The 23,874-nt window shown below is 42.1% G+C and overlaps 1 protein-coding gene across 2 annotated transcripts in view; it reads right to left on the minus strand.

The window, feature by feature from the left end:
* ANKRD44 (ankyrin repeat domain 44) overlaps window positions 1-23,874 on the minus strand; it is a 321,168-nt gene that overhangs the window by 174,658 nt on the left and 122,636 nt on the right. For both annotated transcript variants that reach the window (XM_082841652.1, XM_082841651.1), the window contains exon 2: window positions 23,151-23,234. In XM_082841652.1, coding sequence (XP_082697778.1) covers window positions 23,151-23,234 — 84 coding nt within the window. The remainder of the gene's footprint in view (window positions 1-23,150; window positions 23,235-23,874) is intronic.

The raw sequence follows: 23,874 nt of genomic DNA on the forward strand, positions 1-23,874 counted from the left end.
GGTTTTTGGAGTTGCCTGGGAGAGTCTTTTCACATGCAGCTCAACTGACCTTTCCTCTGAAACCTCTTCTGATTCTGTACCCCACCCCCTCTATTCTACAATTTTCTTTCGTGGCACCATCACAGCTGGTTGTCTGCCCTCCTTTTTTCCTGACTCCTACTAACCAGGCTGTGAGCTCAGGGCAGAGATAGTCTTATTCATTTCTGTATCAGCCTAGTACCACATCTGGCATACAGTAGGTGCTCAATATACATTTCTTGGAGGAATAAGAGAGAGTCATGTCTTGATTTATTTTAGACTCTATCAAAACCTAAACTCCAACAAGAAAAGGGTCTGGATGAGGGTAGCCTGCAGGTTTCTGTGGTGAGGCAGAGAACTGCTGTCTACAGGGGGATAGGGATGCCAAAGAGTCTGGATGGGTGTGTGGCATGGTTGTTTGTGGCTCTCATCCACCTCTAACACTGACTGAGGATAGCAACCCCCTCAGTCCATCACAGGTAGGGGTTGGCCTTGTTTCAAAGCTGTCTGACCATCCCAGGACCCCTCAGCCCTTCAGACTTCCTATCCATTCTGTTGCTCTCAAAATAGGGCCTTGATTTTGTGCCTCACTCACCCAGTGGATGAGAAGGCTTGCTAAGAAGGTGGAAACAAAAAGCCATGAGGCTCAGCTAGCGTCGTTTCTTATCAATAAAGCTCACCTGTGCCCCCTCCAGTGAGGGCTGCCTGCTGTGCAGTTCTGGTTTCTGTGAGACAATAAGACCTAGAGAGGGACATTCATGTCCACGGCCAGTCCACAAATACCAGTTCCTGGGAACCCAGGGGCTTGTAGAACTAGGGGACCAAAACTGAATTTTTTAAAAATGTGGAACATGTATTTCCTTGTCTCTGGCTAACTCAAACCTGTATATGAAATTATTAGAGGCTCCTATTAAAATGAAACTACTACTGTGGATAGTTCCAGGCATAGGAAATCTAGTTGTTTGGGACAGGCATAGAAAGGAGAAGGCGTGGGCCGGTCACCTTTTTAATTTATATATTTTTATTATTTATTTGGTTGCACCAGGTCTTAGTTGCGGCAGGCGGGCTCCTTAGTTGCGGCTCGCCAGCTCCATAGTAGCGGCACATGGGCTCCTTAGTTGTGGCATGCGAACTCTTAGTTGTGGCATGCGTGTGGGATCTAGTTCCCTGAGCAGAGATCGAACCCGGGCCCCCTGCATTGGGAGTGCGGAGTCTTAACCACTGCGCCACCAGGGAAGTCCTTGGTCACCTTAACAGGCCAGTGCAGGCCCAGTGCTGGGGAGGGGTGCTGGTGATGGAGAACACCAACACTGTTTCTTAAAAGGAGAGGGCTGAAGAGATTACAGCAGGACTGCGGGTCCTTCAAAGTGCTTTATGAAGGACAAGTAAAGGAAGTGGGGTCACAGGTAGTACCCACTGCTTCTCAATCCCTCAAGAATTTCCCAGAAGGATGGATTTCCCAAAAAGGTTGAGGTGTATTGGGGGACCCACATCCCAGTCCAGCCATGTCCCTCAGCTAGGACCGGAGCTGCCAGGGAAATTTTATTCAGGGGTGAGACCGACTTGATTTCCAACTTGGCTGAGCGGGGACTTTTCCACATTCCTCAGGTCACTGGAGGTCTGGCCTCAGATGCTACCAGCTGCGTCTGGGTATCAGACCCCTCTCTGGCAGCACGAGGTCAAGGGTGTGGGGAAGAGGGAAGGAAGTACAGATGTTATGTTCCTGGAGTTCCCAGGCGGCCTGACACGGGAAGCCCTTTCCCTCGGTTCTGGTTCTCCGGAGCCACGCTGTGGGGTCAGGCAGGTCAGGCACTTCCTCCAGCCAAAGAGCAGCTCTCTAGAGAGCCCTTCCCCGCAGCGTGCTCTCTTGGTGGAAGAAGGAAGGGCAGGCTTTGCCTCCACAGTGGGCATGCGCAGTGATGACGTCATCCCTACTCGGAGAGGCAGCTTTCTATGGGAGGGTGACGGTCGCCCTGCCGCAGGATTCTCTCACCTCCTACTGCTCCCCTCCCTGCAGCCCGCCCCTACCCGCCCCCCCCAACCCCCGCATACCTCTCACCCCCACTCCCTGCCAAGGGACCCTCTCAGCCCCAGAGCACTGGCTTTCCTGGCCCCAGACCTCTGCTCAATCAGGCCTGCCTCTTAACCAGAACCGCCTTCCTCGCCCGCGTCTCTCCACCCCTAAGATGTCTTAACTTTAGAAGGCACAGCCCTCAACCTCCTCCAGGCCCTCTCAGCAATGCCTTCCCAGCAACATCTCTCAAAAGCAGTAGTTCCTCCCCTCCCTGGTCCCTGAAATTTGTTTGTACTCAGTTGATTCTGCCTTGGATTTTAGCCATCTCTAAGGATGACAGTGCAACAGTGGGCTCTGGAAGCAGAGGGATCTGGTTCCAATCCCGGCCCTGACACCCAGAGCCATGTGGTCTCAGGCAAATTACTGGAGCCTCCATTTCTTTGTCTGTAAAATGGGAATTTGTGAGATGGAATCCAATGATGCTAATAAAGCACAGTTGCTAGTATATGGTCAGCACTCAACAAACACTGCCTGTATTATGTAATCCATGTTTTTACTCCTTCCCCCATTCTGGTTGGCTGATGGGAAGAGGGAAAGAAGTCAGGTGGGACAGAAGTGGGGAAGGATAAGGTGTCCCACCCAGTCTCACCTAAATTCCAGGGTAATCAAGATGTCCAAGGGCCAGACAAACATCCTCTCTAGTAGACTCTGCGACTGGAGATGCACAGGATCAGATGAACGAAATCAAAATATGACAACATGGTGGGAGGTGTCACCTGACAGAGGAGCTGACCAGACAAGCTTTCCATCTTTGGTGAACAAAATCTGACGGCTGCCACAGGCACCTATAATTACCAGGGTGCCAGAAAGGTGGACTGAACACCAACCACAGCGAGTGGGTCACATGCTGCATCTCATTTCCCGTGGGTGAGCACCTGTGAGCCGGGTGAGCACCTGTGAGCCAGGTGAGCTAGGAATAGGAAGTGGTAACCAGGAGGTCATATGTAAGAAGAGCCCTAAACACTAGAGAAGCTCAGAGAATGCAGTTCTGTGTCTAAAAGACACATAGCTTTCTGATACTTCATATCCTGAGATAAATCACTTTGTCCAAGAATAAAAGCATAACATGTATCAATGATAGGTCTAGCTTCCCAGCTACTGGAAATTAATAAATTTGGCATTTTGGTTGATAAATCATTCTCTTGTGAGCTTAGTGTGAATTAATTCCCCAAATTCTAATCACTCTTGCACTGAGCTGAGAAAAATCAAGTTTCTCTAGGTGATTTTCATAATAAAGTTTGAAAAGCATTAGCAACAAGGAATAAATGTGATAAAACACGCCTTTAAGCTGTACTCCATCAGCAAAAAACAACTTTTTGAGCACAAACAAAATTATTTTTTTAATTAACCAATCATAAATTTCATACCTGCATTACATATTTAATATTCTATAATACACACACAAAATATATATTAATTTTTTTTTTTAAGAAATAGAGGTAGGTATTCCATTGTCCTCAACGGTTCAACCTGAACACTTCTTGGGAGGCCTATACTCCCCTTTTTGGAATCTACTGCCTTAGACCAAGGATTTTATCTTAGGGTTAGACCATCCAACTCAGACTGGTGTCTTCTAGTCATCAAGGGCTACCCAAGACCTACATCAAGAACCATTTCTAAGGAAGCATTGTGCCTTGCTACTTCATGGATGAAACTCACCAGAATGGATCTATGAATAGAGGTTTTGAGAAATCTGAATCCACGTAATGTTTTTAAATCATTCCAAACCAGTTCTTCTACATCCTAGTTTATAAACATCCTCTTATTATCCGATAAGCATGAACTATGCTCGGTTGCTTCACCCCTGAGAGCTGGGCAAGTAGAAGAGGCTGGAAAAATACTTGTTTATCACATGACTGGCTCACAGCCAAAGCGAGAATATCCTTGTCATCTGTTCTAATGCAAAACAGCCAGCTCTTTCCCTAAAGCAGCCTCTTCTTCCCAAATTATCCCCGAGGCAGCATGCAAGCAAGGCAATCTCTTTCTAATCTAGCATTCTATTAAACAGAACATGAATTCAGCAACCTGTTTCGTATAATTCAAACATTCAAGATCTTTGCAATGATGACTCGCCTTTGGAGCCCTGAGCTGCCATGTCAGAAGTTCAACGATCGTGTAGGGGCGAGAAGTGAGGAAGCCCAGGCCATGTGGAGAGCCCACGTGGAGGTGCTCAGGCCAACATCCAGCATCACTGCCAGGCACGTGAGTGAAGACATCTCCAGATGATTCCAGCCCCCATCTGTCAAGTCCCCCCGGCTGACAAGTCTTCCCAGCTGAGCCCAGACACCATGGAACAGAGAGAAGCTATCCCGCTGTGCCCTGTCTGAATTCCTAACCCACAAAATCCATGAGCATAATACAATGGCTGTTTTATGCCACTAAGCTGTGAGATGGTTTGTTACACAGCAATAGTAACGGTCTCTGTGAGGTTCTGAAGTGCTCTCTGAATTATTAGAGAAAGACAACATTATGTTAGTGTTAAATGGCCTTATTTGTTTTCTAATTCTGGGCTACCAGGCAACCACTGATACACAACATATAGAGCAACTCTCTCATAAGAGTATTTATTAAACCCCAATATCATTTCTTTTGTGTACCAGCAAACAGCCGATTACTATATTTGCAGAATAATGGGCTGTGGTCACTTCACTGTCACCCTGAAAAGTAACTGTTTAGTTCCCTCCTCGCTCTCTGAAATGAACTGGTTCCTACTCCTGCAGCTCTTCCCCTTCTCTGTTGCTCAGGAGTCATTCCTGGCACCTGTCTGTTCCTTGCCCCTCACAACTTAACCCATCACCAAATCCGGGATGATCTACCTCCGAGATACGCTGGGAAGCAATCCACATCTCTCCACTGCTAACAGCCACAAGTAATCCCTGTGAGTGGCGCCCCCTAGAGCTCATGAGTATGTGGCTGCCTGACCACCACCACTGCCCTACCCCAGGCAAATCACCTCTACCCTGACTCCAGCTATGGTCTTCCTGCTGGTCTCACAGCTTTTACTCTTCCCCTTACAATCCTTCCTTCACACAACACCCAGAGTGACTGTTTACAATAGTCACCAGAACCTTTCGCATTTAGAATTAAACCCAAACTGCCTCATTCAGCTCCAGTGACCCGGCCCTTCCTGGTCTCCTCTCCAACCTCTTCTTCTTCCATACTCTCTGTCTCACTGTCCTCCAGCAATCCTGGCCTTCTTTCCATTCCCAGAACTTGCTACTCTCCCCCGCCCACCACCACCCCCCAGGGCCTTTGCTCATGGCTTTATCCAGACTGAAACATCATCCCCATCTTCTCATGGCCCCCCGGTTTCTCACGGCCAGTCTCAGCTGCAATGTCCCTGCCACCTCAGAGAGATCTTTCCCGACCACCTTTTATTCAGGATCATAGCACACACACTGCTGGCTTCCTTCACAGAAGTCTTCTCAATTCATACGGACCTATGACTCATTTCCTTTACCATTTACTGTCTATCTCTCCACTATACTGTAAGCTCCTGAAGGCAAGGATCATCTCCAGCACCTAGCATGGTGCCTGACACACAGCAGGTTTGATCAGTATACCTTGCATGAGCACACTAACTCGTATACTGTACAGCAGCGCACCTGTGGTACCACCCCCATCCCCCATAACTTTTGTTTCCTTCCAGTTTGAACATGGACTAGTGGTTCTCAAAGTGTGGCCCCCAACCAGCATCAACAACATTGCCTGGGAACTGATTAGAAAAAGAGATTCTCAAGCCCCACCCTGGACCTCCCAAATCAGAAACTACGGGGGTGAGACCCAGCAACCTGTATTTTAACAAGTCCTCCAGGATTCTAATGCACACTCAAGTTCAAGAACCACTGCCACAGAGACTATTCCAGCGACTCTCATTCTACAACATGACATCCCAAAGTGTGAGTATATCCCATTGGCTCTGAGGGTTGGTTCCAGGTGTTACATTAAAATTAAAAAAAAAAAAAAAGTAGGCATTTGAAGCCAAGTGAATTTGAAACACTGTGTCGAAGAAAGTTAAACAGGTTTTTATGGCAGGAATTCCCAGAGCCTTTAATATAGTAATACACATTGTAAATCACTAAAACAAGGAAATTTGCAGTAGAAGTGCTTCCCAATTTTATTTAGCCACAAAATATCTTTTTTCCCCCTTCTAAACACTAGTCAAATTTATTGTGGCCTCTGAGAAACGCACTTTGGAAAATGTTGTCATGATGCATTCTTCCCCGGAGAAAATCGTTCTAACACCATTCCAATTCCTTGTGCCCACAGCGATATTAATAACGTCTGACTCACTGGCGGTAACTGCTTTAAGCTTTTTGCATCTTTATCTTTTATGCTCTTTCCTAGATTTGAAAATAAAAGCGTAATATTAAGCACATCTTCCTACTGATTTGTAAGTATCAGTAAAAGGAAATCTGATCTTTGTTAAAGCCTGAAATGTTTATAAAGGCAAATAAGGAGGGATAGAAATGGTGGCAATTTCAAGTTGAATTAGAAAGAGAGCAGAGTTTGGTCTCTTGTCCTGCACTGGAGTAGGCAGCAATGAGATTCACTACTTCAACTGCAAGAGAAAAAAAAAATGGTTCTGAAGAACCTAGGGGCAGGACAGGAATAAAGACACAGACACAGAGAATGGACGTGAGGACAGGGGGAGGGGGAAGGGTAAGCTGGGACGAAGTGAGAGAGTGGCATGGACACTACCAAATGTAAAATAGATAGCTAGTGGGAAGCAGCCGCATAGCACAGGGAGATCAGCTCTGTGCTCTGTGTCCACCTAGAGGGGTGGGATGGGGGGGTGGGATAGGGAGGGTGGGAGGGCGACGCAAGAGGGAGGAGATATGGGGATGTATGTATATGTACAGCTGATTCACTTTGTTATAAAGCAGAAACTAACACATCATTGTAAAGCAATTATATTCCAGTAAAGACGTTAAAAAAAAAAAAGTCCTCTAATGAGCATCAGAGAACCAGCTTCATGTCTGGGACTCTAGGAGAGCCCTGGTTTTCTTCCCCAATTGAATGGGGGAGGGGAGGAGATTCTCTGATGATGGAGTGGAAAACTGCACAGGTGACTGAAAAATTATCGGTGCCAGCTGACCATCAGTAACCTTGAGAAGGCTAAGCCAGCCTGGAAACAGAAAATTAAAATATTCATGCCAAACATCCACTGTTTACTTAATCAGGGCTAATGATTAGCTTCTTAATGAAATTTTACAAGCTCAGTTGGACACAGAAAACATTTGCTTCCCTAAAAGCAAATAGGTCTGTTTATACTGTAATCAGACATTTGGAGCACGGAAGACCCCCAACCCTCAGCAGTACAAAGGTGATTCTGTTTGGAGACTTCCAACCTTTTTATAAAGACAAGGGTGGTCAAAGTGTGATGGGAAAGGGAGGATGGTGAACAAAAAGTTGACCATGAACACATCTACCACATTCAATGGTTCTGAAACCGCAGAATTTAATGCCACAGACTCTAACATAAACTGTGAGCATTTGCGCTAAACACAGCAGCTCTCACGTAGAGGCGTGGATGACCAAAGGAAGTAACATAGCAGTGACTCCAGAATGTGTTTGGGAGGGCTTTGGTGTGACAGTCTAGTTGGAGCCGCTTTTGCATTTCAGGCCAACTGCTCTTACTTAGGTTATATGTAAAGTTTAATAAAACAGAGACAGGCACTGTCTTTGTCAACAGGCCAATTTCTATTTCATAACATTTATTCCTTTTGTGCTTAGCAAACAACTCCTTATCACCTATGTTTCAGACCCTTTTCACCCATTTTTTCCCTCAATGTTTTTCCTTTAATTCCTTCCCCCATACGTTCCTTTTAAGTCTACAACATTTCTGAAAACATTCATTCTTACTTAAAATGGAATTCATATAATTAGCTGTTTTATTGTCACAGTACCCAGTAAATAAAATTGTTTTCTTTGTGGGAAAAAAAAAAAAAAAAAAACAGAGACAGGGCGGGATGAATAGGCAGAGCACAGAGGATTTGGGGGATAGTGAAACTGTTCTATATGATACTATAACTGCAGATACATGTCCTTATACATTAGTCAAAACCTACAGAATGTACCACACCAAGAGTAAATATTAAGGTAAACTGTGGACTTTGAGGGGAATGTCAGTGCAGGCTCACAGACTGTAATAAATGTACTACTCTGTCCGGGGATGTTGACAGCAAGAGAGGCTGTGCATATGTGGGGACAGAGGGTATCCTCTGCTCCATTTTGCTGTGAACCTGAAACTGCTACTAAAAATAAAGTCTATTTTTAATTCAATAAAATAAAAGTTTCTATAGATGATTATAGTCATACTTTATATAAGATTGAGAAAAGATCAATTGCCCAAATCAAAAACTACCGTCATTATTATTATTGGCAGCTTGGAGAAGGAAGTTGATGAAGATGGTGGGTAGGTTTAAAAGCTCTCCTCCCATCACCACCTTCACACCTGCCCATGCACTTCCTGGCACTGTTGCTGAGGGTAGTAATCTATTGCTCTAAGAGTCCTGGCTACACAGGGAGCGTGCAGTAACAGGACGATTCTACTTCTATTGTAGCATTGACCATTTCCTTTGATAACTTGGATAAATATCTGTCTCAGCCACCTGATTATGTGGTCCAGGAGGACCAGAACCCTGTTCTATTCATCTTATAGTCCCAGCCCTGGCACAGTGCTGGGAACATGGTAGATGCTCAATAAACATCTGCTGATTGAACTGAAGTGAAACAGCCACGGTTAGATAGTTAATTTAACTGCCAAATATGTTTTAAATAGTGTTTTTAAGTATTCAAGTTTAGTAGGGCTTGGGGAAATATACCAATCAAATTTAAGAAATGTAGTAACAGGACCTGTTTTGAAACTGATAAATAGCTCATTAAATCTGACTGTATCTCTAGAAACAAGACATTCATGGGACAGCCCGGATGGATTTTTATGAGCAAAATGAAAAACAGGGTCAATCTTGTGATCTTTCTAGAACAGTTTCACATTTAGCCAAGGTCTACTGAGTCATTATTCAAAATTATGGGTGATAAATCTTCCTTAACTTTTCCAATTGTACCTATAATTATATCTGCAAAATGCTTTATAAATAAAGCTTTGTCCTCTAACAAGTCTGCTTTTAATAGGAAGCGTGGAAAGAGAATATTTGAATATGTCTTAAAGAAAACCCAGGCACTCAGTTAATCTGTACCGATGTGTGAAGTCAAGTTGTCATGCTGTTGCAAAAACAGACTTCCCTGAACATTTAGAATCTTGTCAAAAGCCAAGAATTCTGAATATTACTTTAGGGCAACTCAATATATTTGTTCTCAAGTTTTCTCTCCTTAGGAGGAAAGCCATTAAAGGTTCTCTAATACGGGAGAACTATATATTGAAATATGTGATTTATCTCTGAGGGAATTCTATTTTTTTCCAGCTTCATTGAGATATAATTGACAATAATTTAGATATTTGAAATATACAATGAGATGATCTGATACAGATATACATTGTGAAAAGATTCTCCCATCAAGTTAATTAACACATCTATCACCTCACATATTTACCTTTTTTTTGTATTCCACATGTAAGTGATACCCTGTGGTATTTGTCTTTCTCTGTCTGGTTTATTGCACTCAGCGTAATGTCCTCCAGGTTCATCCATGTTATTGCAAATGACAGGATTTCCTTCTTTTTTAAGGTTGAATAAGATTCCAATGTACATATATACCATGTTTTCTTTATCCATCCACCCATCCACGGATACTAAGTTTGTTTCTACACCTTGGCTACTGTAAATAATGCTGCTATGAACATGGGAGTGCAGAGATCTCTTCAAGACGATGATTTCCTTTCCTCTGGATATACACCCAGAAATGGAATTGCTGGATCCTATTGATGGGTCTATTTTTAATTTTTTGAGGAACCTCCATACTGTTTCCCATAGCAGCTACACCTGCTTACATTCCCTCCAACAGTGTAGAAGGGTTGGTTCCCTGTTCTCCACATCCTTGCCAGCATTTGTTACCTCTGGTCTTTTTGATAATAGTCATTCTAACAGGTGTGAGGTGATAGCTCATTGTGGTTTTGATTTTCACTTCCCTGATTAGTAATGTTGACCATCTTTTCATGTACCTGTTGGTCATTTGTATGTCTTCTTTGAGGGAATTCTAGTTTCTAAGGTATAAAGAACAAAATCACAATTCCTTGAAAAAGCTACTATTATAATTAAATGTATTCAACGGTGAGTAAAATTAAGTCTCTAAAATTACCATTAACAATGATTTTACTTTTACAAAGAACACAAGCCTTATTGGTGCCCCTTCTAACTTATTTTTTTCCTAAATGTATAATTTAATAAGTTTTTAAAAATTTTTAAAAATTGTGGTAAAATACACATAACAAAATTTACCATCTTAATTTTTTAGCCCATTTCTAGGATTTGTGCAATTGCTACCACGGATCAGATTCAGAGAGTCCCTGACAAAAGAAGGGTAATATAGCCATTATTAGAAGGCTGTGGACCCACTGTGATAAAATCCTAGAAGGAATATTGTAGGAATATGAAATATATGAAGTAAATTCTTGTGGGCATGTATCCACATAGATAAATCTCGAACACATAATGTCGAACAAGAAAAAGCAAGTTACGGAGGATATAAACAGCTTGCTTAGTTAATGTATTTAAAGATACACAACACCATCTATTGTTCTGGCTTCTATGTACACACATGCACACACACAGGTTTAAAGGTATAAATAAAATTAGAGTATATAAAGGCAAGGATGGGAAGGGTATTTAAACTTCAGGACAGTGGTTCCCCCTGGGGAGAGAGACATGGAGGGAGATGATGGGTCAGGAAGCCTAAAAGAGGCTTCATCTCTGTTCATCTGATCCTAGCTGATGCCAGATGAGGGTGATTCAATGGGAACAAAGCCATGTCCCAGCTCTCACGGAGCAGACATGCTAGGAGGGAGACAGACAGAAGACAGAAAAATGCACTGTACATGTCAGGTGGTGAAAGTGCTAGCAAGAGAGGTTGGAGGCTGACGGAGCGAGGCTCTTTTACAAAGGAAGTTCGGGGCCGGTGTCTCAGATAAGGTGGTGCTATTGCAAAGACATGAATGACACAAGGAGCATGTGTTTATATGAGGAAAACTCTACAGCTATAAAATTTCATTTTTAAGTAAATATGGCAAAATGTTAACATTTATTCCATTTCAGTAGTGGGCTCGTGGTTGTTTTCTGAATGTTTGAAATTTTTCATAATAAAAGAAACAAGAAGATTTAAAAAAAAAAAAACGCCCACCACTGTCAATTCTTGAAAGATTACAAGGAAGGATGTCAGACATTTCCAGATCCTTTCCAAATGGAGTATCTTGAGCCTGTGACTGCAGATCCTATTTCCTTAGGGATCCTGCACACATCGGGGTCCCCTGAGAACAGTAATAACCCCAGTACTGGATAATGCTGCCTGGCCTTTAGGTTATGCATGCTTACTTGCATACCCATCCACCCACCCGCCCACTACTTGATCTATCTATCCATCCATGCATCCATCTTTGCCTCCCAAATAAAACAAAGGCTTGTTCAAACAGAGTGTTCCCTGTTTGAAAGGGAGAGGGCAGATGATAACGAGACAAGCCAGCACATCTGTTTTAAATAGAGGGAAAGGCATATACACAAAGTAAGTAGGGACACAAGATGTAAAGCAACATGAAGCACTGATGACAAAAGACAGGACCTCTGAGAACTGGAGGGGAAAACACACAGTGTCTGTACTGGTGAGCTAGAAAGCTGCCATTTACAACATGCTCCAATGTCACCCTTCTCCTTCCCTTCTCCCAAATAGAGGAATACGGTATCTTAGTGATGTTATGTTCCCACATGCACAGCAAAGCAGGAAGTAGGGAGGGAATCACAGCTACATGGATCTCTCAAACCCTTTTTTGGAAATAACATAAACTAAGAAAATGTGAGAAAGCATATGGGGTGTCAGCTCTAGTGCTACACCTCTAGCAGGTATTTAATAAATATTTGGTGAATGGATGAATGTATATGCGGTTGCCTCACAGTCATATTACATAAATAATGTAGTTCTTTGGACTCAGAGTATTTCCCAGGTCACAAAAGTCTTTCAAAGGTCATGGCAAAGACTGTTGGTTTGCCCCAACATCTCTTTCTTTCATAAAAAACAATTATTTTTAGCCGAGTACATGAACATATGATGAGGTTCTAGACAATACATAAGCAATCGTTTCCTCAGTGGAAGTGTCCTTGGGGTAGGGTGGGGGTGGAATTACCTTCCTCCACCTTCCTGCTATCTGGAATTTGGATGTGATGGCTGGAGCTCAAGTGAACATTTTTGACAGTGAGAGGAAGCCACCTACCAAGGACGGCAGCACAAAAGGAAACAAAGACTAGCTCCTGCCATCATTGAGTACCGGCAAACCTTGTTTTACTAGGCTTGGCTTTATTGCATTTTTCCAGCAGCATTTGCCCACTTCATGTCTCTGTGTCACATTTTGGCAATTCTTGCAATATTTTGAAGTTTGCCATTATTATTATATTTGTCATGGTGATCTGTGATCAGTGATCTTTGATGTTACTACTGCAAAAGATTATGACTCGCTGAAGGCTCAGATGATGGTTAAGCACTTTTTAGCAATAAAGTATTTTTTATTAAGGTATGTACATTGCTTTTTAGATGCAATGCTATTGCACACTTAACAGACTACATTATAATGTAAACATAACTTTTCTAGGCACTGGGAAACCAAAAAATTTATGTGATTTGCTTTATTGTGAGACTTGGTTTATTGCAGTGATCTGAAACCAAACTCGCTGTATCTCTGAGGTATGCCTGTACCACGCTAGTCTTGGACAGTCTCTGTACTTGCACACAGGAAATAAATAAAGTTCTATTTTATTCAAAACCGCTATATTTTAGTGAAATAAGCTTTTATTTTACTACAAGCTACCATTTTACTATTATCTATTTTCTCTCTAATGCAGCCAAATCTAATCCTAACAGATATACACATAGCATCTCTCCAACCAAAACCTTATAAAAAGTTTGTTATCATACTCATTTTATAGACAGGGAACTGAGCCCAGAGTAGATTAATTGACTCAAAAACACACAGAACCCAAGGCTTCTGCCTCTGAGCTAAACTTAGTACCCTTTTCCCTACACCACAGTTGCATTTTGGTGTGACTGATAGGGATTAGGTACCCACAAATAAAGTATATCAAGCAGGGACATATAAGGGTTGGTTGTGAAGGTGTTACATCAAAAATTCTGATCAGGTGCGTGTTGGAGTAGGAAAGCCAGGAAGGAGCTTAGGAAGGGGCTGAAGGAGAAGGAGAATGTGGCCTGTGTTACACTCAGGGTGACTTCGGAAAGTACATAGCAAGAAACCCACAGCTGCCCTAGACTGACTGCCAGGAACATCTCTTTAAGCAGCAAGTTGGCAACTGACTTGACTACAACCAGCTATGCAACCTCCTGGGGAAAAAATCCCACCCAGCCCCCCAGGCTTCTACCCTAATTAAATAAAACATACATTTAAGCTCTTTGCATTTCTTTTCTTTTCAAGTCAGTTGCAGTGATAATACATCTATAAAACTACAAATGGAAAGTCCTCTGGCTGTCATAATTATATAGTTATTTAACATCTGAAACCAAAAGCAATATCTCCTTGGTAAAAATCACAGCTGACACAACTAATTGATCTAAAATATATGTTATATCCTTTTAATTTGCGTATATCTCCTAAGAATGATCTGGGCATATGGTTATCTCTGCCCAATTCATCTTAAATATGAGTTAGCTCTTTTCAACAAAGCTTTTAATGTTTTTTCTGATTATAAGTATATTCTAATTATAAAAGAAATTAGAAAATAAAGAAGCCCAAAAAGCACCTGGAAACTTTCACTTGATTTTTTACCCTAATCGAAACTAGCAATCAAAAATTATTTTTCCGTAATTTATGATATGACATGTGGTTTATAAACCTAAGTAAAAAGACATGAAATTATATGATATTGCCCTCTAGAATCTCATTCATACACACTTCGGTCTTAAATGCCGATGAATGGGGTCCTCCCTGAAATTCCTCCAAAGAAGGAAGCATGATAGTAGAAGAAAAGGACTCTACTGAGATGCCAACATCTCCCACCGCCACGAGAAAGGCCCCTGTAACGTAATAAAAGGCGGGAGCACCTCTCTGCTTATCACTATGGGTAGTAAGTACCACACCATTGAAGTATGCTCTATACTTATTCAAACAAATAAAACAAGTGCATTTTAGCAGTCATATACTAAATATGAACAACTTTGGAACCAGGTTTGTTGGCTTTCCTGTGCATGTGGCTTCTTGATATAAATGTATTAGTCTTTATCATTTATCAACACAATACTTGGTCAGTGTAAAAAATCTTAATAACACATAAAGGAATAAAGAAAAAAGCGGAAATCCTACTAGCCAGATTCAACCATAATTAACCTTTTGGACCTCTTCTTAAACTTATATGCACACATGACATATGCTGTTTAGCAACTGGCTGTTTCACTCAAAAATATATCTTGAGGGACTTCCCTGGTGGCACAGTGGTTAAGAATCTGCCTGCCAACGCAGAGGACAAGGGTTCGATCCCTGGTCTGGGAAGATCCCACATGCCGCGGAGCAACTAAGCCCGTGCGCCACAACTACTGAGCCTGTGCTCTAGAGCCCGCGAGCCACAACTACTGAGCCTGCGTGCCACAACTACTTAAGCCTGCGCACCTAGAGCCCGTGCTCCACAAGAGAAGCCACCGCAATGAGAAGCCTGCGCACCGCAACGAAGAGTAGCCCCTGCTCGCTGCAATTAGAGAAAAGCCCGTGTACAGCAACGAAGACCCAATACAGCCAAAAAAAAAAAAAAAATAGACGTTGAAGATCTTACTCATCAATAAATATATGTAATAGGTAAAAATTGGTACAAATCACCCTTTTAAAAGATGGTATGATATTACCACATATGGATATACTGTAACATATTTCAGAAATAAACTACTGGTAATTTCTAATCTCCTGTTATTATAAACCACAGAGCAACAAGCATTTTTTGTATATATAGTTGTCCAGTGATTTCCCTTCGGGTAAATTCCCCAGCATGGTACTGCTCTGTCAAAGGATATACTCTGTTGAATGTTGATACAGATGTCAAACTGCCCTCCAAAGGCTAGTACAAATCACACTTTCCCCAAAAAGGCATCAAAGTGTCCCTTTGTCTACACCCTCCTTGAGATCTTATTTTCATCTTTGCTGATTTGACAAGTAAATAATGGCACCGTATGGCTGTCACATGAATTCTTAGATCTCAGGTGAGATTGAGACTGGACACCCTTTCATATACGTGTTGGCTATCTACAGTTTCTTTGGTGAGTGGCCTCTGCATATTCTTTGCCCGTTTCTCTATTTGGGTGTTTATCTTTTCCTAAATAATTTGCAAGAGTTCTTTATATATATTAGGAACATTAACACTTTTCACATAAATTGTACATACCTTTAGTTTATCTTTTAACCTTGTTTGTGGAGATTTAATATATAGAAGTTTACAGGTTTTATATATTCAAAGATATCGTTTCCATTATGATGTCTATCTTTGCTATTATGCTTAGAAAGTCCTCCCTCACACCAGGATTAAAAAAGTATTTCCCCCCTTGTATTCCATTACTTTCATCTTTTTATTTTCTACCTCTAGAATTTATCTTGGTATAAGAAATCAGGAAAGGATTCAGCTTTTTACCAGCCAGTTGTCTCAACACCATTTATTAAATAATCCATTTCATTCTAGTAGTTTCAAATGCTTCCTTTATTTTATACCAAATGACCATATACACTTGAGTCTAATTCTGGACTCACTATATCTGTTTCACTGTTTCTATTCCTATGCCAGTTAACACATTGTTTTAATTTTTATACTTTTGTAACTTGTTTTACTATATTTGGTGAAATTCTCTCCTCACTGATTTTCTTTTTCAAGAGTTTCCTCATATATTTATTCCTCTGGATAAAGTTTAAAATGATCTTGTCAAGTTTCCCCAATCCAAGTCTTACCACCCAAATCAAATGCACTGAATTTATATATTAATTTCTAACAAGTGAGTCTTCTTTCCATCTGAGAATGATGTAGCTCATTTATTCACATTTTCATCCTTCCCCCAAACTTAACAGCTAACGTGGAAAACCATAACCCTTTATCCTAGAGATGTTCACATTTTCAAGCTATTTACAAAGTACATCTTTTAATTCAAGACTTTTTTGTGCTGTAAAAATGTCTAGCAACTGTAAAATAATACTAATGCCATTATACTTGGAATTTTCCCATAGCTCCAAAATACCCATCTCTACTATCTGGAGGGTGCACGTCGAATACCCTTATAAGATTTCTCTTTCACAGAGGATGGCTTTCTGGCCTCCAAGGCCAGTGCTGGAGAAATGGGGCCTCAGCTGCTAAGCATCCCGGAGGACAATTAGGAATGATGCTAAGCAGACCTGCCTTCACACATCGTAAATGCCCTGAAGCCACATCGCTGCAGCTTGCTCAGAGCCGTCTGGAGTTCATGAATCATCCTCTACAGGACATAGGTCATGGCTTCCAAACCACAGCCCCACATCCTGGGCAGTGGTCCAACAAGGAGCAGGGTGACAGTATTGCCTGGCATACGCTGAGAGATGGGCACCTACCCTCAGGACAAAAAGCACCCCTCCCAGAGCTGTGAAGGGGCTGCCAGCCCACCCATGGGCCAGGGAGCCAGAAGTGCTGTCCATGCTTGCAGAACACGGGTCACTGCTCTCCCCAGAACCCCGGACCCTCTGCCTCAGGACCATGCTTTAGATTTCCAGATGCAGGTGGCCAGAGAAACCTTAACTGCTAAATATTTGCTGATCTCATCCACAGTTAGCAAAACGGTGGCCAGCAAGCTGGATTTGGCCTGCAGATGTGTTTTCTTTGGCCTGAATGATGTTGGATCATTTTTTTGGAACCAACATTTAACAATTTAGAGAGTTCCTGTATTTTCTCTTAAAAACTTAAGTCTGGGCCACGCTGCGCCTGCATTCTTGTGCAGGAACATTCAGTGAGAGGGTCATCACCCCCAGTGACAGTGTGTTTCTATATTTATGGGACTTTGCTTTGGGGGTTGTCCCCCTACCCTTGCTTACAGCCTCCTTACTCCAAGCAGTTTCTGATTTAGGTCTAATTTAGAGGGTGTACAGGTCTCTAAGCTAACAAAACACCTCAAGTCTTTATTACCATATCAAATTCCTCATTAAAAAAGAAAAAATCAAGTAAGATATATGTAGGTGAGGGAAAATACACAAAAATCTAGACGTGTAAAAGCCCGTGCTCTACAGTTTGTATTTCTCATGTTCTCATGACATGATAGAATGAAGCTGAGAAAAGTTTAGAGAGGACATTGAATTTATCACTCAAAGTTCTTTAGGTAGAGTCAGACTGCAGCCTTCTGGATGGATTCAAAAGATATACTCTATTTTTAAAAGAAATAATGCAAATTTCCAGTTATAAAATAAATAAGTCATGCAGATGTAATGTACAGCATGGTAACCATAGTTAATAATACTGTATTGCACATTTGAAAGTTGCTAAGAAAGTAGATCTTAAAAGTTCTAATCATAAAAAAATGTTTTTGTAACTATGTATGATGTATTTTTTGTAGGTATAGTAACACACACGAGAACAAATTATAAATTTACTATTGATAATTTGTCTTATTTATTGAAAAGAATCCCCTCATCATACAATGTTGATACAGTTTCTTTTTTCTCACTTGGATCTTGAGACTAGCAGGCCACCATCCCCTGAATTAATGCGCATAGTCAAGAACCACAGCTTTAATGCTTTTCTCCCCTTTTTTCACTTTAAGTACTTTGCTAACATAAGCTTAGCTTTCATCTCAAGATTTATTCTAGTAGATGCACACATCATCCCTTCCTACCCTGGAACTGAAGGGAGTAAGCAAAATGCACCAATATACTTGGGCCAGATCCTATTATGGCAAATAATAAACATTAACTGCTTGGCAAAAGCTTTTTTTTTTTTTTTTTTTTGTATAAAATAGATGCATTAAATTAATCAACACAGGGACAACCCAATTGTGAAAAGGCATTCCTGAAACTACTGGGACAAAATAAAATTGAATATGCACTGGATATTAGGTGATACTGAGGAATTATTGCGAATTGTATTTAGTATGACAATGATTTTGTGTGTGTGTGTGTTCATTATCTGTTAGTGATACTTTAAAAGAGAAATAAACTCCATGGCTTTGCTATCACGTGGGACTTAAAAATCTTAGAATTGTAGTTTTTCACAGTTTTAAGAGACTATAAACATCACCTAGTCCGGGCATGGGAAGAAGATTTCAATTTATAGGCCAATTCCAATTTAATAGAGCTATCCTGAGAAGGAATTTAGGCCTTTAAGACTAAGAGGGGAAAAAAAGGTCATGAACCATTAGCAATGCCAGCCAAGGGCACAAGACAGGAGAGTGGGGCAATGTGTGTTACTACTACTAGCTACCTTTAGAATCTCTAGTCTAGTGGTCTTTCAGGGAACTTAATACTTGTCAAGTCACTCATTACTTCTTCAGACAGCTCTATGAAGTTATTTCTTATATTTTGACCCGAAATCTTATTTTCTGCAGCTTACAGCCACGAGACATATAAGAAGAGCTCCACTTGAACTTGACAGTGCTTGAACTATTTCAGACAGTTCTCCTGTCCTTCCCAAGTCTAAAACATCACCAGTTTCTTCAGCCATTCCTCACTGGGCATGGCTCCTTCCCTGTCTTCACCACTCGCTATTGACAGGCACCGATTTGTCTCTGTCCTTGTTTCAGTGCGGTGCCTGGTAAAATGGTCTGTTGATGTCATGTTGTCAGGACATGATCCCCAAAATGCCTTTATTGAGTTCAAATTTTGGCTTTCAGACTCTCTGCATTCATTTAGACTTCACATGCTCCACCTCAATTTAATTAGTCTGATGGAGGCTTCTAAATCTTTCTATTATCAGCTACAGCTGGGTCAACTCCAATGGCTTTCTCAGAACATATAACTGTCTTCCCACCTTTCCAGCCCCTGGCATGCCAGCGGCCAGAGAAACCACAAAAAAAGACTCAGAGTACCCTTCCCGATCCTTCAGTGGCTCCTCAAATCCATCTACAGATTTTCAATCTTATGAAGAGAACTTTCAATCTTACAACTGAGAACTGAGGGCCACTAACTAAGCCAGAACTATCTGGCAACTTGTCCTCATTGGCAGAAATGAAAAATAGGCAACCACAAACTGGCTCAACATAAGCAATAAAGCAGGCCTAGTCATTCACTCGACAAGTGTTGCAAGGACTGGACTGAGCCACTGAGCAAATCAGAATGAATGACACAGCAATCATGTCATCAAACACATAGTTTCTCAAAAGTAAAACACAGGGCCTTCCCTGGTGGCACAGTGGTTGGGAGTCCGCCTGCCGATGCAGGGGACACGGGTTCGTGCCCCGGTCCGGGAAGATCCCACATGCCGCGGAACGGCTGGGCCCGTGAGCCATGGCCGCTGAGCCTGCGCATCCGGAGCCTGTGCTCCGCAACGGGAGAGGCCACAACAGTGAGAGGCCCGCATAGCGCAAAAAAAAAAAAAAGTAAAACACAGACATAAATAACTCAAGTCAAGTGATCAGTGAGGTGCAAAGAGCTATGGGAGTTGGGAGGTGGCACAGAAGGCGGCAGAAAGGAAGCTGAGAATCAGGCCAACTTACCAGAGGAAGTAGTAGGCCTGGAAGGACAGGTGGGATTGGAACAGTGGAGAAGTGGGAAAAGAATAAAATACCAGTGGGTTGAGTAATTTGGTTTGGTTGACGCATAGGGTCCATGAATATGACTACTGGGAAGTAAAGTTTGGAAGCACACAGAGAGGCAAAGCTGCATGAGACTCTTCCTCTATCAGGATCAGCTAATCAAAGGGTATTTATACCAAAGAACAGGCAACCCATCCAAAGATACAGAAAGGTGGGGAAGGAAAAAGAAGGCAAAAAAGTCAGAGCCTAAGGCAGAAAGGAAAAATTACGTGAATAAATAGGGGTAAAGAGAGAAAAGCAAAAGGTGAGAAGGGAAGACAAATACTGTCTTCCCACTAACAAGAGGCGATTTATTTCCCTTCCTTGACACTGAAATGTACTGCAGCAGCCTCTCTTGTATCCTAAAATGAACCTCTAGGCTTAGATTTCTAATCCTTATTTATCTTCCATCTCCCTATGCCCTTTATTAACAACCACTTCCCCTAAACTGCCTAATCCACCTCCCACAAACAGTCCCTGTGACTGATCCCTACGGAGTGCTGGCAAAGGAAGATCATGACATGAAGAGGACAGCTCAGTGTCTCCAACATACCTGATAACAGAGTAGGGGAGCAAATGATCCTTATGCTCACCTGAGAGAAGGGAACGGGAGACATGAAGAGGGAGTCTTAAGAGGTGAGAGTGGAGGAAAGGGGCTGTGGACCCAGAAAAGCCACGTGATCAAAATAAGGAACTCAGGCTCCCCTTGTGTGTTCATTCACTCATTCAACCACTCATTCATTCATATATTCCTCTCCCTCCCTTTATCCCACCGTTTTCTGCTGCCACACATCCAACAGGCTACAAATAAAATTCAACTTCCTCAGTAGTCTCATTAATCGCTCATGATTAGGCCCCTACACAGTGCCCTGGATTTTCCCTCAGAAATACACCAAGGTATGATTTCTCATTTGTTGCTTCTCTGTCACGATGTAAGCTCACGAGGGAAAGAACTATCTTCTCACTGCTGTATCCCTAGCACCTAACACAGGGTCCGAACTCAGTAAATAACTGTCGAATGAACAAGACACTGTACAGACAAGTAAGAGGTATTCCCTAGAATTCTCTAAGACCAAAAATTGGTGTGGCCAAAATTGCTAATTGTTCACCCAAGTCCCTGTTCTCTGACTCTTTGGGGCCATAGCTACACTAATTTCCCAACCTCCCTTGTAGGTAAGTTTGGCACGTGACTGAGTTCTGGGCAGTGGGACGTGGGTGGAAGTGATTAAGTCACTGCCAAGCGGACCCATGAAAATCCTCCCATGCTTTGCCTCCACACTCTTTTTTCCCTTCTGGTTGGACTAGAGACAAACCCCTTGAGTGACCTTAGAAGCTACATGTTGATACCTGGGACTCTATGTGGAAGAGAGCCACCCCTCTCATCCGTTCATAAGAAAATCGACCTTCTCCTATGTTTGAGCCATCAGACACTTAGGAATCTATGTGTTCAGGAGTAAACCTCTCTAATTCAGTCACACAGTTAGGTGACAACTCAAGTTAGGCTCCCCTAATCTTTACCAGCCAGCGGACGTTTGTCACTTTCCTAAGGAGAAATAAAGGCCATTCAGAGGACAGTCCAATCTTTCTTGGGATGTATGACTGAACGAAAGTCCTGTTTACTCATGATCCTCAGGAAAAGCCACAAAACAGGCTGGGCAAATTCTGGTGATGTCAGAACCACAGATGATCAGCTTCCTTGCCTCGCCTCCTCTCAGAAGTACGGGGCCCCGCAGGCCCTGCACAAGCGCCCAACCGCCTTCTCAAGTACTCTGGCCCTGGCCTCATCTGTGCTTACCTTGCAAAAATGTCACAGCACACTGCTCCGTTCTTTTCAGTGCCAGCTGGCGAGAAGTGGCCCAAAGCTTTTTCAAAAAGCCACAGCAACCTACACTGCCACAGAACAATGGCTGCACCAATGACTCGCCTTCTGAATAAAGCATTCAGCCAACCGGAGAGTGATGCAACCTCAGACAGAATTCATTTCCCGGTGGCAAAGCTCTTCTTACCCCGATGCGTCTGACTCTGTTGTTCCTACCGAACACTAGAGACTTCAAAGAAAACTCCTCTCCCCGATGGACTGGAGCATTTAAGTAATTGAGTCACATTAAGAAAATTAGTAGCATGTACTGTACATAATTGCCTGTTTAATCTAGCTCTAGAAAACTATTAACAGGGTAAATGATTGACTAACTCTTTTCACCTTTCTTCATTGCAGGTTTCTTTATTTCAAGAACTTCCAGATCCAGTGGTTCTTAATCTTTGGGGGGGGTCATAGACCCGTTTAAGAATTTGATGAAATGCCTTGACCCTTTCACAGAAAAAAATATGTCCACAAGTGCACACACATATGACACACGATTTCAGGGTGCATACAGAATGCCACGTCTATCCACTGCTTCCAGGTTCATGGACCCTCCAGAGCAGAGGGCAGCAAAATTTCCCTCTAAAGGGCCAAAGAGTGAATATTTTTGGCTTTTCAGGCCACATACTGTCTCTGTCACAGCGACTCAACTCTGCTGCTGCAGTATGAAGGCTGCGCTGCCCGTACTCCAACCAAACTTTACTTGTAGATATCAGAATTTGAATTTCATAGAGTTTCCCTGTGTCACAAAGTGTTCTTTTTTCATTCTTTTTTCGGCTATTTAAAAAATCAAAACCATTCTTAGCTGGTAGTCTGTACGAAAACAGGTGACACAGCATAGTTTGTCAATCCCTGCTGTAGGGCAAGGGTTCTAGATGTACACATTTTCTGTCTCTATTTTCACTAACTTCTAATGGAAACTCCACGTTGCTTCACATTATGAATGCGGGCAGCAAACCTCAGTAGTGTCAGCAGAAATCACATTCACACCACATTAGAGTGGTAGCAGGTAGCACAAAATATTCATCAGGCTCACCACTATTTTTAAATTATGGTCACTATTAGATCTCCGACTGTATCTTGCCATTTAAATGTGCGGATCAACACATATATTATTATAGGAAAAATCTGATTTGATAACTGAATTTCAATATAATTGATTTCCATTCGAACCCTATATATTTTATGTAGTGCATTTAAAAACAGAATTCTGAGAAGCAGGACAGGGCTTTCACCAGACACCAGAGAGGTCCATGGCACAGAAAGGGTTAAGAGGGTCTGAGCCAGAAAAGCCAGAGCATCTCCTACCAGAGCATTCACATCTTCCGTTTTGTAGATGAGCATCCGTATCTCCTCTGGATCACCGCTGAAGATTGCTTGGACCAATGGTGGCTGTAAACACAGGAGAATTTGAATTAGAACTGTAATTAAATAATTGGATTGCATTCAGATGCAGATGGCTAGAAGATATATGTTCCCCAAAAAGTTTATTCAACAATTATCAATTGGCAGACAAAGATGTATATGGCTCAGGCTTACCCTCACTCGAAGTCTAGTAGGGGGTGTATTTGCATAAGGAACTAACTATAATATGATTTGAAAGCCATGACAGACAGTCACATCTAACCTGGGGCTATGAATATAACATGAAAATCACCCCTAGTTGAAGATGTCCTTGAAAGGCCCTTAAATTACCTATCAAGGAAACTACCAAATCTATGCTTTTGTACATAGAGTCCCCTGTCCTTTCCCCCATCTCTCAGTAGACAATGTTGCCTGGTCCCTTTAAACAATTCTGTTCCTAGAGGATGTTAATGGCCATGCTTCTGGCCTCCTGAATGATGCTTTGTCAATGTTTGGACAACCCTTTAAATCATTCCTGAATGCTTCCCATAGCTTTAGCCAACAAGCACTGAGTGTTTTAGACGTGATTACTTCCCATCTATTTAAAGTAAGTGGCTTCAACGCTAACATTTCTGTTTGTCATCTGTAGTAGAATAAAAAATAAATAAATAAATAAAAATAAATAAAG

This window comes from Leucopleurus acutus, assembly GCF_964270905.1.
Source record: "Leucopleurus acutus genome assembly, chromosome: 6".
NCBI lineage: Eukaryota > Metazoa > Chordata > Mammalia > Artiodactyla > Delphinidae > Leucopleurus > Leucopleurus acutus.